Source organism: Vollenhovia emeryi, unplaced genomic scaffold, assembly GCF_000949405.1.
Source record: "Vollenhovia emeryi isolate VEMERY1.0 unplaced genomic scaffold, V.emery_V1.0 DF939312.1, whole genome shotgun sequence".
In the NCBI taxonomy this organism is placed as follows: Eukaryota; Metazoa; Arthropoda; class Insecta; order Hymenoptera; family Formicidae; genus Vollenhovia; species Vollenhovia emeryi.
Window position 1 is genome coordinate 1 of NW_011967054.1, and position 12,342 is coordinate 12,342.

The 12,342-nt window shown below is 39.6% G+C and overlaps 2 protein-coding genes across 2 annotated transcripts; one reads left to right on the forward strand and one right to left on the reverse strand.

Annotated features, from left to right (window-relative positions):
* Window positions 1-2,907: 2,907 nt before the first annotated feature.
* Window positions 2,908-7,208, forward strand: LOC105558780 (secretory carrier-associated membrane protein 5B). The gene is made up of 8 exons (XM_012006688.1): window positions 2,908-3,173; window positions 3,807-4,070; window positions 4,727-4,790; window positions 4,866-4,994; window positions 5,070-5,226; window positions 5,302-5,403; window positions 5,509-5,635; window positions 5,708-7,208. The coding sequence occupies exons 1-8, from the start codon at window positions 3,117-3,119 to the stop codon at window positions 5,867-5,869; spliced, it is 1,062 nt and encodes a 353-aa protein (XP_011862078.1). The 5' UTR covers window positions 2,908-3,116; the 3' UTR covers window positions 5,870-7,208.
* Window positions 6,930-11,759, reverse strand: LOC105558779 (DNA helicase MCM9-like). Its single transcript, XM_012006687.1, has 11 exons — window positions 11,512-11,759; window positions 11,210-11,351; window positions 10,416-10,577; window positions 10,183-10,308; window positions 9,802-9,908; window positions 9,360-9,576; window positions 9,028-9,261; window positions 8,557-8,927; window positions 8,263-8,481; window positions 7,948-8,102; window positions 6,930-7,671 (listed from the first exon to the last, which is right to left on the reverse strand). Exons 1-11 carry the CDS (start codon window positions 11,604-11,606, stop codon window positions 7,619-7,621), a joined length of 1,881 nt encoding a protein of 626 aa, XP_011862077.1. The 5' UTR covers window positions 11,607-11,759; the 3' UTR covers window positions 6,930-7,618.
* Between the last annotated feature and the right edge of the window lie 583 nt (window positions 11,760-12,342).

Consider the following 12,342-nt stretch of genomic DNA (forward strand, 5'->3'; position numbering starts at 1 on the left):
TTAAGTTGGCGCAAAAAGATCGCAAGTCCCGAAAATTAATTATTTTCTTTAAACGCGATATCCTATGTCCTATCCTATTTCGTTTAAACGCGATATCCTATGCCCCGGCACGAAATTTATTGCCGCGCGCCATCTATTGCCGCTCGAGGGGGTTACGAGCCACCACCCGCAATAGATAATTGTCGCGTTGTCGGTATTGCAGTAAGGACCACTTACCTTGCGACGGCGGATCCCACGATGACCGATCGATAATCGTTATGGCGTCGCCGGCGTCATGTGACTCCATCATGTGACTCCGTCATGTGGTCCCTCGTTGGATCGGTTGTTGAGTTGCTCCCGCGGAGTAATCCCAATTGGTCACAACTCACTTAACACTTCACAATAGAACATACACTGCCACATATATCGCATTGTATGCGATATCACACACTTCATGTTACACACAGTAAGCCGCATCGGCGACTTAACACTCGCGACGGACGAAATTCACTCACGCGACACACGGAATAATCGGTCGACAATTAACGCGCGTTGTAGACCGGACACTCGCGACACTCCCGACACTCCCGTTCGCACCGCACTCGCGACTTTTTCGGCGGTTTGAGGCACGCGAGACGCGACAACTGAACTTCCGAGTAGCCGCGGAGCGGCCGCGATTCGCGACTATGGCTCACTCACGACGACCGAGACTTCCCGGCACGCGTCTCCCGGCGGCTGCTGGAACGCCACAAACGAGCTTACGAACGCGCCACTCACTCACGACACCCCGGACACGGGGCTCGCCCTCTCGGCGAGCCTAAATCGACGGAAACGCGGAGCCGATTCTCGCGGCCGACCGACATTTTCTCCGCGTCCGACAACTGTACGTTAACTAGATTCGCAACGGTTGTAACTTTCAAACGTGAAAGCAGCGGCCAATCAGGCTGCGAGCTTTCAAGCATCGATCACAGTATAACCAGAGTGAAACCTGAGAACAGCCATTCTGGCGTTTTGCATATGTAAAGGTGCATTTTCACGTGTCGCTCGAACCGGCCGTTTCAGCGACAAAAAGGGTCACGTGATTACTTTTGTCGCAGAATTGTTACAGCGGCAACTATGGCACATGAAAAATGGCAAGAAGCAGCAAATCTGTGTTTAAAAGACAGTTCTAACCTTCAAGCGACAGGACCTCAAACGTGCTTACCAAAGTGCGTATTATGAAACTGTTTGGAATGAATTTTGATCAGAATTATTCAATTATTTTCTATATTTCTATTGTGTTTTCTAGGAAAGACAGAATAATCCCGAGTTATGGCTTCAAAAAAAATATTACAATTGGTTATTAAATTGTAACAAATTCATTTATGAACGTAAAGTCGAATTTGAAAATGATGCAGTTGTTGCAATTGCTATGATTGATTGCTATGAAAAGAATGCTATTACTGTGGAACACAGGACAAAGTTTGCCATCGTCAGCGATGTACTGCGGTAGTATGTCGCACCACAGTATAACCAGTATGCCCACTCGCTCTTTTGTTTCACGTTCGCGCCGATCCGTACTGCGCATCCGACATGTTTTAGCTATGACCAATCACAGGATTTTTGTACGTGTGTTAGTGCAAAGTCGGTGTGACATCGAAAAATTTGCAGTTTTGACGAATAACGCGTTAATACTTTTATACGTTGGAGCAAGTAATTACATTAATTACTTTTATTAGAACATTTTTTTCGTAGGCCATTTCCATTTACAATAAATAATGTACGCTAGTTCGTACGCCCCTTTCCTGGATACGATCCTGAAAAGGGCCCAGGCACTTTTAGCCGTTGATACACTGTTGGGGCTATCAAAAACATGGCGGAAAATTGAGAACGCCCAGATCAAAGGTGCCGACAGAGAGTGGGCATACTGGTTATACTGTGGTCGCACTATTACAGTGCTGCCACATTACATAGTACAACGCTTGAGCGTTAACTTTGTAGTTGAAACTGTTCAAACTACAAAATTTCAGCCGCTGAAATAAGAGCGACAGATCTGTCGCTCCACTTGCTTATTTCAGCAGCACGTGAAATTGCACCTTTACCGTTTTCCCTCGACTGTTTACAGTGCTTTATCCCTATTTTCATTTTTGGAACTATTCCGCTACACCTAGAGACACTATAATCAGAGATGAGACACCAAGCCGGTTCGCCATGTTTAGGCTCGATCCTACGAGAGAGAAAGAAATATACACTATCTCACTCTATCGTATAGTTAGCTCTTTTCAGCTGCACTACTGCACTTGTGTAGCTGACAAAGACCACAAGGACCTAACCACAAAATCACGACAGATTAAGGATACATTTATTAAGTGACTTACTGAATGCAAAATGGGCGAATGCTCGTACCAATTTTGCAATAATTCCTCCAAAAAAGAATATACAATGAGAATTTTCCCCAAAAATGCAGAACGTCGAGCTGTATGGGTACGAAATATGGGTCGTGACAATTGGATACCAACGGATCATTCTTATCTCGGCGAGGTAAAACTATTTTTATGCAATAATTATTATTAAACTATAAAATAAAAATTGTTTTTATCATAGGTACACTTTAGTTCGGAAATGTGCTCTTATTAGGCCTCCCTTTTTCTGTACTTGTACTTTTCATATCAGAGCCTTATGTAATTTATTCGTCATTAATATAGCTTTGTTTTCTGTTCCTGCACTGGTGAACTAGTGCAGTAAGCTAGAATGAGAAAAATATTCTTGTCTTACTCTAATTTATTACACTAGTTCACCAGTGTAGGAACTGAAAACAAGCCTTATAATTCATGTATTTGAAAATCAGCGGCAATAGCATAAACATGGCTGACCAATCAGAATATGATCCCTGGTGTCTCATCTCTGATTATAGTGTCTCTAGCTACACCCATACTCTCAGGTTTCTCTCTAGTATAGTATTGAATTCTATGGTACTATAGTGATGGACGTCAACCGAGATGAACGGTTGCTGCCACAGCGTCACCGCGTATAACGGCGGAATCATGGCTCGCCAGGTTTAGGCAGATTTAGATAAGATTAATTGAGTATTATCAAAATCGTGCGGACTCGCGAGTGTTTCGGCCGCGTATCGTCGGTGCCAGAACGAAGGACGAGAGATGTCCGGCTTTGACGAGAATCCCTTCGGGGAGCCTACGATTAACGATCCCTTCTCGGTGAGTGGCATTTACCTCGCGTGTCTGTGACAGCGACGAGAGCGAGACACGCTCCGTGCTCCAATATTGCTCGCGCGTCTGTCAAAATTCCCCGGGGCGCGAATCGGCCCTCGCCGATTAACTTGCGCGCTCGCGACAACTTCGTCGCGACCTGTCGGACGATCTTGCGCCCCGATAAGCGAAACTTACGATGCTCGAGCGAAGACTCGTCGCATGTGTCATCCTAATGTCGGCGTAATCCGTCTACGTTGACAATCCACGTTTCTTATCGTCTTACGACGCCGATAGTTGATTATAAAATCTCATTCCCTCGACATTTGTACGTTTTATCCGTACACCGTATGCACTTGACGACCGCTGCGTTTTGCACGCGATTTCATGACGTTGCAATAAAGTATAACGTTCAAGTGCCGTTTCCTTTTTGCGTTCGATTACGGTTTAATCTTGCAATCCCTGCTCCGCGATTCAAACGAAGCGTACCCTTCCGAACAACAATTTGTTCAAGTATTTATGCGCGCATTTCTTTGTATCCCATTAAACTGACGCAGCTGCATACCTGTAAGAACAACGGGGGAGATAAGATAAGCAATTTTAAAGGAATGTCGATGATGGATGTTTTAATGCGCGTAACAGGATCCGGCGATACGAAGAGCAGTAACGTCTACGCCGGCCAGTAGAGGTCTCGAAGACTACAATCCTTTCGCCGAGCAAGGCACTCAAGGGACTACACAGGTCAGGGGGGCAGTAAATCCGCCTATCTACGGCGGAGTCGGCGCGACGCAGCAACCGGCTACGCTTCAGCCCACGAACCAGGAAGCGCCGCCTCCTGCGTACGCCCGCACCCCCCAACAAACGGTCAATGCAGCGCTCGGAAGCACCGTGTCACCTCCGTCAGATGTAGATAGTTACATCCAGTATTTATTTGCTCGTATTTTGCACACTCGTGAAGTAAACGAATCTCTTGAGACGAGACGAATTGTTCCAACGTGTTTCGAGTTTCGTACAACTTGTCAAACCACGTAGAGGCTACAGGCAGATCTGTCAGATGCTTCTTTCTGTTTTATGGTCATTAAACGTTTGTTCAACACGTTCGATTTGGCTTTTGTACCACTCGTTTCATTTTGGCATTGATATTGGTCCATTTGAGATAAGCGTGTTCTCGCATCCGAACAAAGAACAAGTCAGTCTTTTTTTCTAACTACCTGACTCAAAAATACTTGCATGTTACCACGGTTTATTTCACACCATTGACTATGTCTCTAACTTTTGCCATGATCTCTTTTATGTCTAGATTCGCGTTTTCAACCATTTACTTTTCTTTTGGTTGCGTTCAACATCGTTAAGTGTTTCACTACTTTGTAACTTACTTATTCGACTAATTTGTAAGAGGACTTAGTGCAATTGAAAAGCTCACACGCACTGTTTATCCCTTGTTAACAAATTATTATTTATTGAGTATAACATTTCTTACTGTTTATAATTTCTGGTGCGCTTGACTGTTTTATATTTGTATGTTAACTAGGCGTTGTTTATATTTGAATCTGTTTTCTTAGCAACGGGCGGAATCGGAATGGAAAGCCAGGGCGGAAGAGGAAATGAGAAATACCCCGTATTACCGTTAGTACATATCATCTATGCTCTACAGTTTTTTTATATTAAATAAAATTGCATAATTCTTTATTGGTACTTTAGCAAGACGAAATAATTGGCCGCCATTGCCAGACAAGTGCTGCTTCCAGCCATGCTTCTATCAAGATATCGATGTGGAAATTCATACCGATTTCCAAAAAACAGTGAGGCAATTGTATTACCTCTGGATGTGTAAGTTTAATCGTGGACGAGATTATATTCACTAATGTTACACATGGATAATGTATTTAATAACATTGTTCACAGTTCACGGCTGTGTTCTGCTGTTGAATGTAATCGGAGGATTCGTCTTGATGCTTTGTGGCCAGGGTTTCTCGGCATTCGGTCTGGCTATCTTGTATCTTATACTCTTTACTCCATTCTCCTTCATGTGCTGGTTCAGACCAGCGTACAGGGCTTTCAAGTAAATCCACTTAACATTTCAGAAATGAGGGGCGAAATTAGAAGTTAGAAATAAATTATTGCTTTAACTTTTCAGGAACGACAGCTCTTTCAATTTTATGGTTTTCTTCTTCGTCTTCTTCTTTCAACTAATTGTCACTGGTATCCAGGCCATAGGTATTCCTGGCGCTGGAACTTGGTAATATATTACTTTTTGTTTTTACTGTAATTTTATGCACGATGTACAAACACTTGTGTGCCAATATAATTTTTACCTTTTATTTTATTTGTCTTTATCTTTCAGTGGCATAATTACCGCAGTTAGTATGTTTGACTCAACGGCCAAAGGCATTTTCGTCGGTCTTCTTATGCTTTTCGTCGCTATTTGTTTTCTTCTTGCGGCAGGCGGTGATCTCTTACTGCTTACTAAGGTACATATAGATTGAGATAAAAAGTGAATATCCATATTGTTCTCGAGAAAAGTAAACGAAGATTAATTTCAGATCCATCGCATTTATCGTACCTCCGATGCAAGTGTTACGAAGGCGCAGCAGGAGTTTGCTACAACATTTTTGCGAAACGAGCATGTGCAAAACGCTGCGAGCAATGTCGCGGCCAGCGCGGTTCGCTCGCAAATGGCTAACGCTAGCCAACCACGTTACTAAATAATTCAATCATTTATTTGTTCTACAAAAAACACTATGTTCTGGCTTTACATCATTCAGTAAGTGGATAGATCTCATTAGTTCCACTATTTATGGATTATACGAAACGATCATAGAAATGCAATGTATTGTAAAAACTTTATTCTTACAATGAAACGCTGCTATGTATGGAAATTGTACTTTACGATCAAATTTATTCTCTGATGTACTGATTGTATTATTCACAATAACTGTATATCAACGTTAACTGTACAGTTAATACTGCAAAGTATTTCGAAGCATTAACGGATATTCTAAAGAGATATTTCGAAACCGGTGTGTATTTTGTCTCTGAATACGGGAGAGGTTCATTTGGACACAGTACAAGTGGACGCTGTGCAAATGGACACGGAATATTGTACACGGTTTATTTAGACAGAAATTTTGGACACATAAAAGTTGCACACTGTAAAGTTGAACACGGTACAAATGGACACCGTTTTTTTTTAAAGTTGCAGACCATAATGTTGGACACGGTGCAAGTGGACACTGTAAACTTGGACACGAGGTAGGTGGACACCGTTTATTTGTCCACGGTAAAAAAGGAATATATTCTCTGCTTTAAAATACATATATTCTATAATAAATAAATATATCCTTTGCTTTAAAATACACGATCTTGTAAAATTACTATTTTTTAAATCATGAACGGTATCCACTTGAGCCGTGTCCAACTTTTTGGCGTGCAACTTTTACCGTGTGCAAATGAGCGGTGTCCACTCGCGCCGTGTGTAACTTTTACGTGTGCAAATGAACGGTGTCCACTCGCGCCGTGTCCAACATTATAGTCTGCAACTTTTCAAAAGAACTGTGTACATTTGCAACGTGCAACTTTTATGTGCAACTTTTATGTGTTCAAATGAACCGTGTGCAATATTCCGCGTCTATTTGCACAGTGTCCATTTCTACTGTGTCCAAGTGAAGGCCACTCTCTGAATACACCATTTCAGCATTTTATGTTGAAGGGAAATTATACATATAACATTTTTATATAAGTTTGATGTATTAGTTTGTATTACTGTTTATCATGCGTTTATTTATGAGATCTTCAAATTAGGTTACAATGATATGAGTGAGCTATTGATAATCGTATCGACCATATCATAATTTTATTATTACATAATTGCTTATATTTGCTAGCTTTCACATTTTAGTGGCACAGTCTCATGACAATGTGATCATACTATAAGTTACGAAAGTAATTAAATTTCCAAGTTCAAGTAACTGCAAGATTCGAATTATAAAACAATTTGATTCCTATTTGTTGAATGTTAACCATAAATGCTAATTTACTTATAAATATTCACAATTAGCTTTCTTACAACACCTTGTGAAATCCTGTACATTCCTGTTTTTATGCAATACGTTGAATTATCTTAGTATGATTGTTGTTTAATATCAAACAGCTTTTATCAAAATGAGGAATATGTTATAGAAAGGAAGTTGGATTTTACTGGAAATTTTATAAATTTGTAAAATAATTTTTTAAATCAAAGCGTTAACAATTGTTATTTGTTGGAACTGAGGTATACGACGTTTTATTTGTATTACTTCACATATAATGGTAATAAATACATATAAATACAACTAAGGTTTAGAAAAATAATCTCTCTTTGAAGTTAACTAAAAGCCTAAATATCTAACATAAAAATATTAAATTACAAATAATTGATTTTTAATTTCGATTATGATGTATTGGCAGGGTAACATTTATATGTGTGGTTCCAATTCTTGTAAATTAAGCCTTTTGAGTAAGTCTTTTGCTGTAAAAAACAAAATATTGAAATATTAGTATCGTTTTTTTTTAGTTGCTGAAGACGATCCTAAACAAGGATCGAAACGTTCGAGATTAAATACAATCATCGACAACTACAACGAAGTGTTGATTTCTGCGCACCACCTACAGCGCTTGGTTCTCAAGTAGTTACCTGCCTTCTTTTAAATTACAGAACCTGAGTTGAATAGTTTATTAGTATCGTATAAGCGACGCCAAAGATTTTATATATTTATATTTCGTACATATATACAGATATGCACACCTTTTAAACGATATGTTGCTACTGGATCTGTTGGAAAGGGACAACCAGCATCAGAATTATCCAACAGTGTGGTTCCAACCAACTCTGCTGCAGTGACAGCATCAATGATTTCTACCTTAGCTCGGTACATTAGTTTTGCATGGCCTTCAGCTAATCTGAAAAGATCAAATCCAATGACGTTATAGATCGCTGATAATCGAAATTGAATCACCATTTATAGATTATACGACCATCACTGCTGAAAATCACCACTGAAGTCGTGTCTTATTGATGACTAATTTAAACGATTACTCTTGTTTCATCTGATTGTTTTACCTGATAAGGCTATCTAAGAGTCGCACTGTTGTTCTCTCAGGCTTTCTACATGGATCTGATCTATGATGAAGATAAGTTGCACTGAGTATCTTTTTTGCCTCTTCGGTTAGCGTTGGCTTTAACGTGCTGCGCACGTGTGCGAAATACTCGCGGAGAGTCTCTTCCGACCACAAGCCCGTTAAATTCAAAGGACCCATGTTCTCGAGTTTAGCGGAATGTCTAATATTTTATATATATTATATTATTGTGAGCAACATTGATTGTGCGAAGAGGGAAATGTGGAAATGTTATTACGAATTGTTTTCTTCGTCTTCACAGGCAGCTTTTAAAATGTGACTCGACGTCAATCTGTCCCATTCGGGATTTCCAGTGTCTCTAAGAAGAAGAATCAGATCGAAGCGCGACAAGAGAGGATTTCCGAGGCAGGTTTTCCACTCTTCGTTCGTGAAACATCCACCGTCCGGATTGATGGCCGCGACAACGGAGCAACGGCTGTTTAATGTGCTCACCATGCCAGCCTTCGCGATGGAGATCGTTTGCTGTTCCATTGCTTCGTGTACAGATGTCCTGTCGTGCGAACTCATTGTCGTGAACTCGTCCACGCAACACACACCTCCATCCGCGAGCACTAAAGCCCCGGCTTCTAAATGCCAACCGTCGGAATCCTGTAATGTATCTCTCACAGTAGATTTCTCTCTTTTTCTCACAAAATGATCGCTTAACTGAAAGCAATGAGTGAAAATGGAGCATTCAACGTGTACTAACTTTGACAGCAGCTGCTGTAAGTCCAGCGGCAGTACTTCCAACACCGGTTGTAAAAACAGACCGTGTGGTCAGTCGAGACGCAACACGGAGCAATTGCGATTTACCGGTGCCAGGATCTCCGACCAGAAGAAGATGAGGCTCACCTCTTACGCGCATTCCCGTTTCATTAGTTTTTGCCACGCCGCCGCACAGAACAACGGCCAACGCTAATTTCGCGATATACATCCCGTACAACTGTCGGGAATCAACAGAGAAACAGAACGTGGTTATTAAACTTAATGAATGAAATATCAAATATTAAATATGTTCAAGAGTATTAAAGTTAAATGTACTTGTGGACAAATAGAGGCGAGAATATTGTCCCTGCCAGACAACGCATTGTCCCGATAATGTTCCCAGTACGCTGTAAAGGTATCGTTTATTTCCGCCGTAGAGAACGTGGCGCCTGTGATTTTCTTGTGCACAGAAATGCTGTTTGCCATCAGGAACGTTGTAGCTTCCGCGCGATGGCCGGCCTTCAACGTACCCCATTTCCGTATAATCACACCGCTACAAATATTTTTATATAATTAATAAAATCCATAAGGCTCTAATGTGTGAACACACAAGTACGAAGTAGTGAAGTAGTAAGAGCCCAGACAGGATGTTAGTGTCAAAATATTTTTATACAATTGCAGCTAATTATTGATGATTTCGATAGATATTGGTTTTTTCTTAAATCATATAAATTATAAGTATATATTGGTAAAATACAAAAATTAATAATCTGTGAACCTGATGTCTACATTATCTCCAGGTTTACACTTGTCAACGAGGTCATCCAACACGACTACTTGCAAACCCACGGAATAGTAACTCCTTGTATCCGTTTTACATTTGTCCTGTATATAAAATGTTACCCAGTTAGAGAGTATAAAGCCTAGTCTACAATGTGCTTTATGCATCTAGAAACATTCTATTTTATACAAGCAAATTGAAACGCTTGAGAAATTTGTCGATAACGTACGATTGTACAATGTATAACATATATTTTATCAACTTGCACAAATTTTTTAATCGTATTTATTGACTACAAAATAGAATGTTTCCAGACGCAAAAAACACATTGTAGATCAGCCTTAATATATAAAGAACCGAGACTAAGTTCTTCTGTACCTGAATCTTTATTTCTTGGTAATCAGAACAATCGTCTTGTTCCAAAGACGTTGAAGCTGTCACACTTTCGGACCGGCATGCTTCGCAATATTTAATGTTTCTGAACAATTGTTTCTCCCATTCTAACTGTAAGGGAAATAAAATTACGGCTAATTGTAACCACTAGCTTGAAGCTATGTATAATTTGCTGTCATTTCATATTGCGTCTTTTGCTAAATACGAAGTTTACCTACTTGCACTATATTAACGTGTTTGCATTTTTTACAGACGAAGCGTTTTTTCAATTTCATAACTGTGGGCTGAGACATGCGTACCACAATTCCGGATGTCGAAACCAGCTCGCCAATCTTACCTATGTCGACGCTTAGCGGTACTGCAGTGATTCGAACGTGAACCTGCATGTTAACGTGATATAATAAAATGAGATCTAGATAGAAGTATATTAACTTTTATTAACAACGTAATAGAAGCCATATCTACATTGTATCTATTTAAATATTTACAACGATGTAACACTTTGTCGCTTAATGGCTGCGTTTAGCGGAAAGAGCTGTTCTCCAACTGTTATAAAATTCGTGAATCTGACTGGTGTATGCTCTTAAATTCACTCGAGATTAAAGCCCGTATCAGACTATGGATTAAGATTGAGATTAGATTGAAATTGGACCAATCAAAGTATTATAGTTTACTCTGATACAGGCTTTAGAGAATACATCAGAGTCATGAATGCTACGACAGATGCCAAGCAGGTTTTTCAGCTGAACGCAGCCAATATGCCATATAAAGAATAAATTAGACAAAGGCTGCAGTCCACGTGACATTACAAATGTCTCGAAGTGTTCCTCTCCTCCCTTCTTCATTGAAAGGCGGGGAAAATGTTTCGTTGCATTTGCAGCATCAAGTGGACTGCAACTAAAATACAGATATCACTTTCGTCGCTGAACTTCGTGGACATGGTAATCCAACGCTTTAACTCAACTAATACGCACGCAATTCGCATGCACTAGTAACGAGTAGAGATTCGTACTTTGGTTTTCACTATTTGCTCCGTTTTGCACAATTGTTCCTGAGCCTTTACCGCTGCCTCGTCACACAGCGGTAAATAGTGTTTGGGATTGCGCAGGATTTTGTTCGCATTCTCCGCGTCAACTCCAAACAAGGACACGAAACTAAAATGTAAGTAACGTGCGATAAGAACACGGTTACGAGATTGTCATAACTCATTAATTTTCAATATGATTTACAGGTAGTCCTTAACGACAGAAATATATATATATACACAATATGTTACACGTGCGCTAACCTAGCAGACGCTTGTAAGCGACTTACTTGATGTATACCGAATAGAATAAATAATCCTCCGTAGCGTTTAATATGTCTTCCAGGTCTTTCGCGTGGTACTTCAAAAGATAATCCTGAAGCATGTTGATAGTTTACGGTGGATTATTATTGATCTTTGACTCGAAAATATATCCGAAGGCGGCCAACACAAAGAGCACGTGGTTATCTTCCCGCCAAGTAGAGGGCTTGCTAAAAATAGTCTTCACTCCCTTTCTCTCTCTTTCCAGACTCCCACCCATCAATTTTCCTCTTGGGGTCCCCGGTAAAAAATTGTAAAATTTTGCTGAAATGTATCTAAAAATCTCAACTGATCCCGTTTCCAACAATTCTTTCATCAATATTTCAATAAAATTTCAGTGAAAAGTCATCTTTGTTAAAAAGTAACACAATTTTTAGTTAGATTCAGTAAATCTCATAATACCTAAAATATTTTATAATTTTTCAATTTTCTCAACTTCTCAAACTTCTCAAACTTCTCAACAGGATATTTAACTTTCTTTGCGTTTCATATATTGCACTGAATTTCACCAAAAAATTATAATTTATTTTGATCTTTAATAACTTAATTTTATTTCGCTTTTTAACTTTCAACAAGGTACATCAGCATGAAATGCTTCTGACTATTGATAAATAAAAGCCAAGGCTACCTTTCTATCAAATAATAATTTACTAATTGTAATTATTTTAACAGAGTGTATTTTTGTATCATTTTTATGTAGGGAAAAGTTCTCTATTATAAGATAGGATTCTAGTGTGAGATAGTAGGTTTTCAACGTTCAAATTTAATCACAAATCTTTTTGCATCGATTACACAATCTA

Coding starts and splice junctions, on each gene's coding strand:
- LOC105558780 (XM_012006688.1), top strand. CDS start 3,117: ATGTCCGGCTTTGACGAGAATCCCTTCGGGGAGCCTACGATTAACGAT. Junction 3,174..3,806: donor CGATTAACGATCCCTTCTCG/GTGAGTGGCATT, acceptor TGCGCGTAACAG/GATCCGGCGATACGAAGAGC. Junction 5,404..5,508: donor ATTCCTGGCGCTGGAACTTG/GTAATATATTAC, acceptor TTTATCTTTCAG/TGGCATAATTACCGCAGTTA.
- LOC105558779 (XM_012006687.1), bottom strand. CDS start 11,606: ATGCTTCAGGATTATCTTTTGAAGTACCACGCGAAAGACCTGGAAGAC. Junction 11,352..11,511: donor TTCTATTCGGTATACATCAA/GTAAGTCGCTTA, acceptor CTTACATTTTAG/TTTCGTGTCCTTGTTTGGAG. Junction 10,309..10,415: donor AACACGTTAATATAGTGCAA/GTAGGTAAACTT, acceptor TTTCCCTTACAG/TTAGAATGGGAGAAACAATT.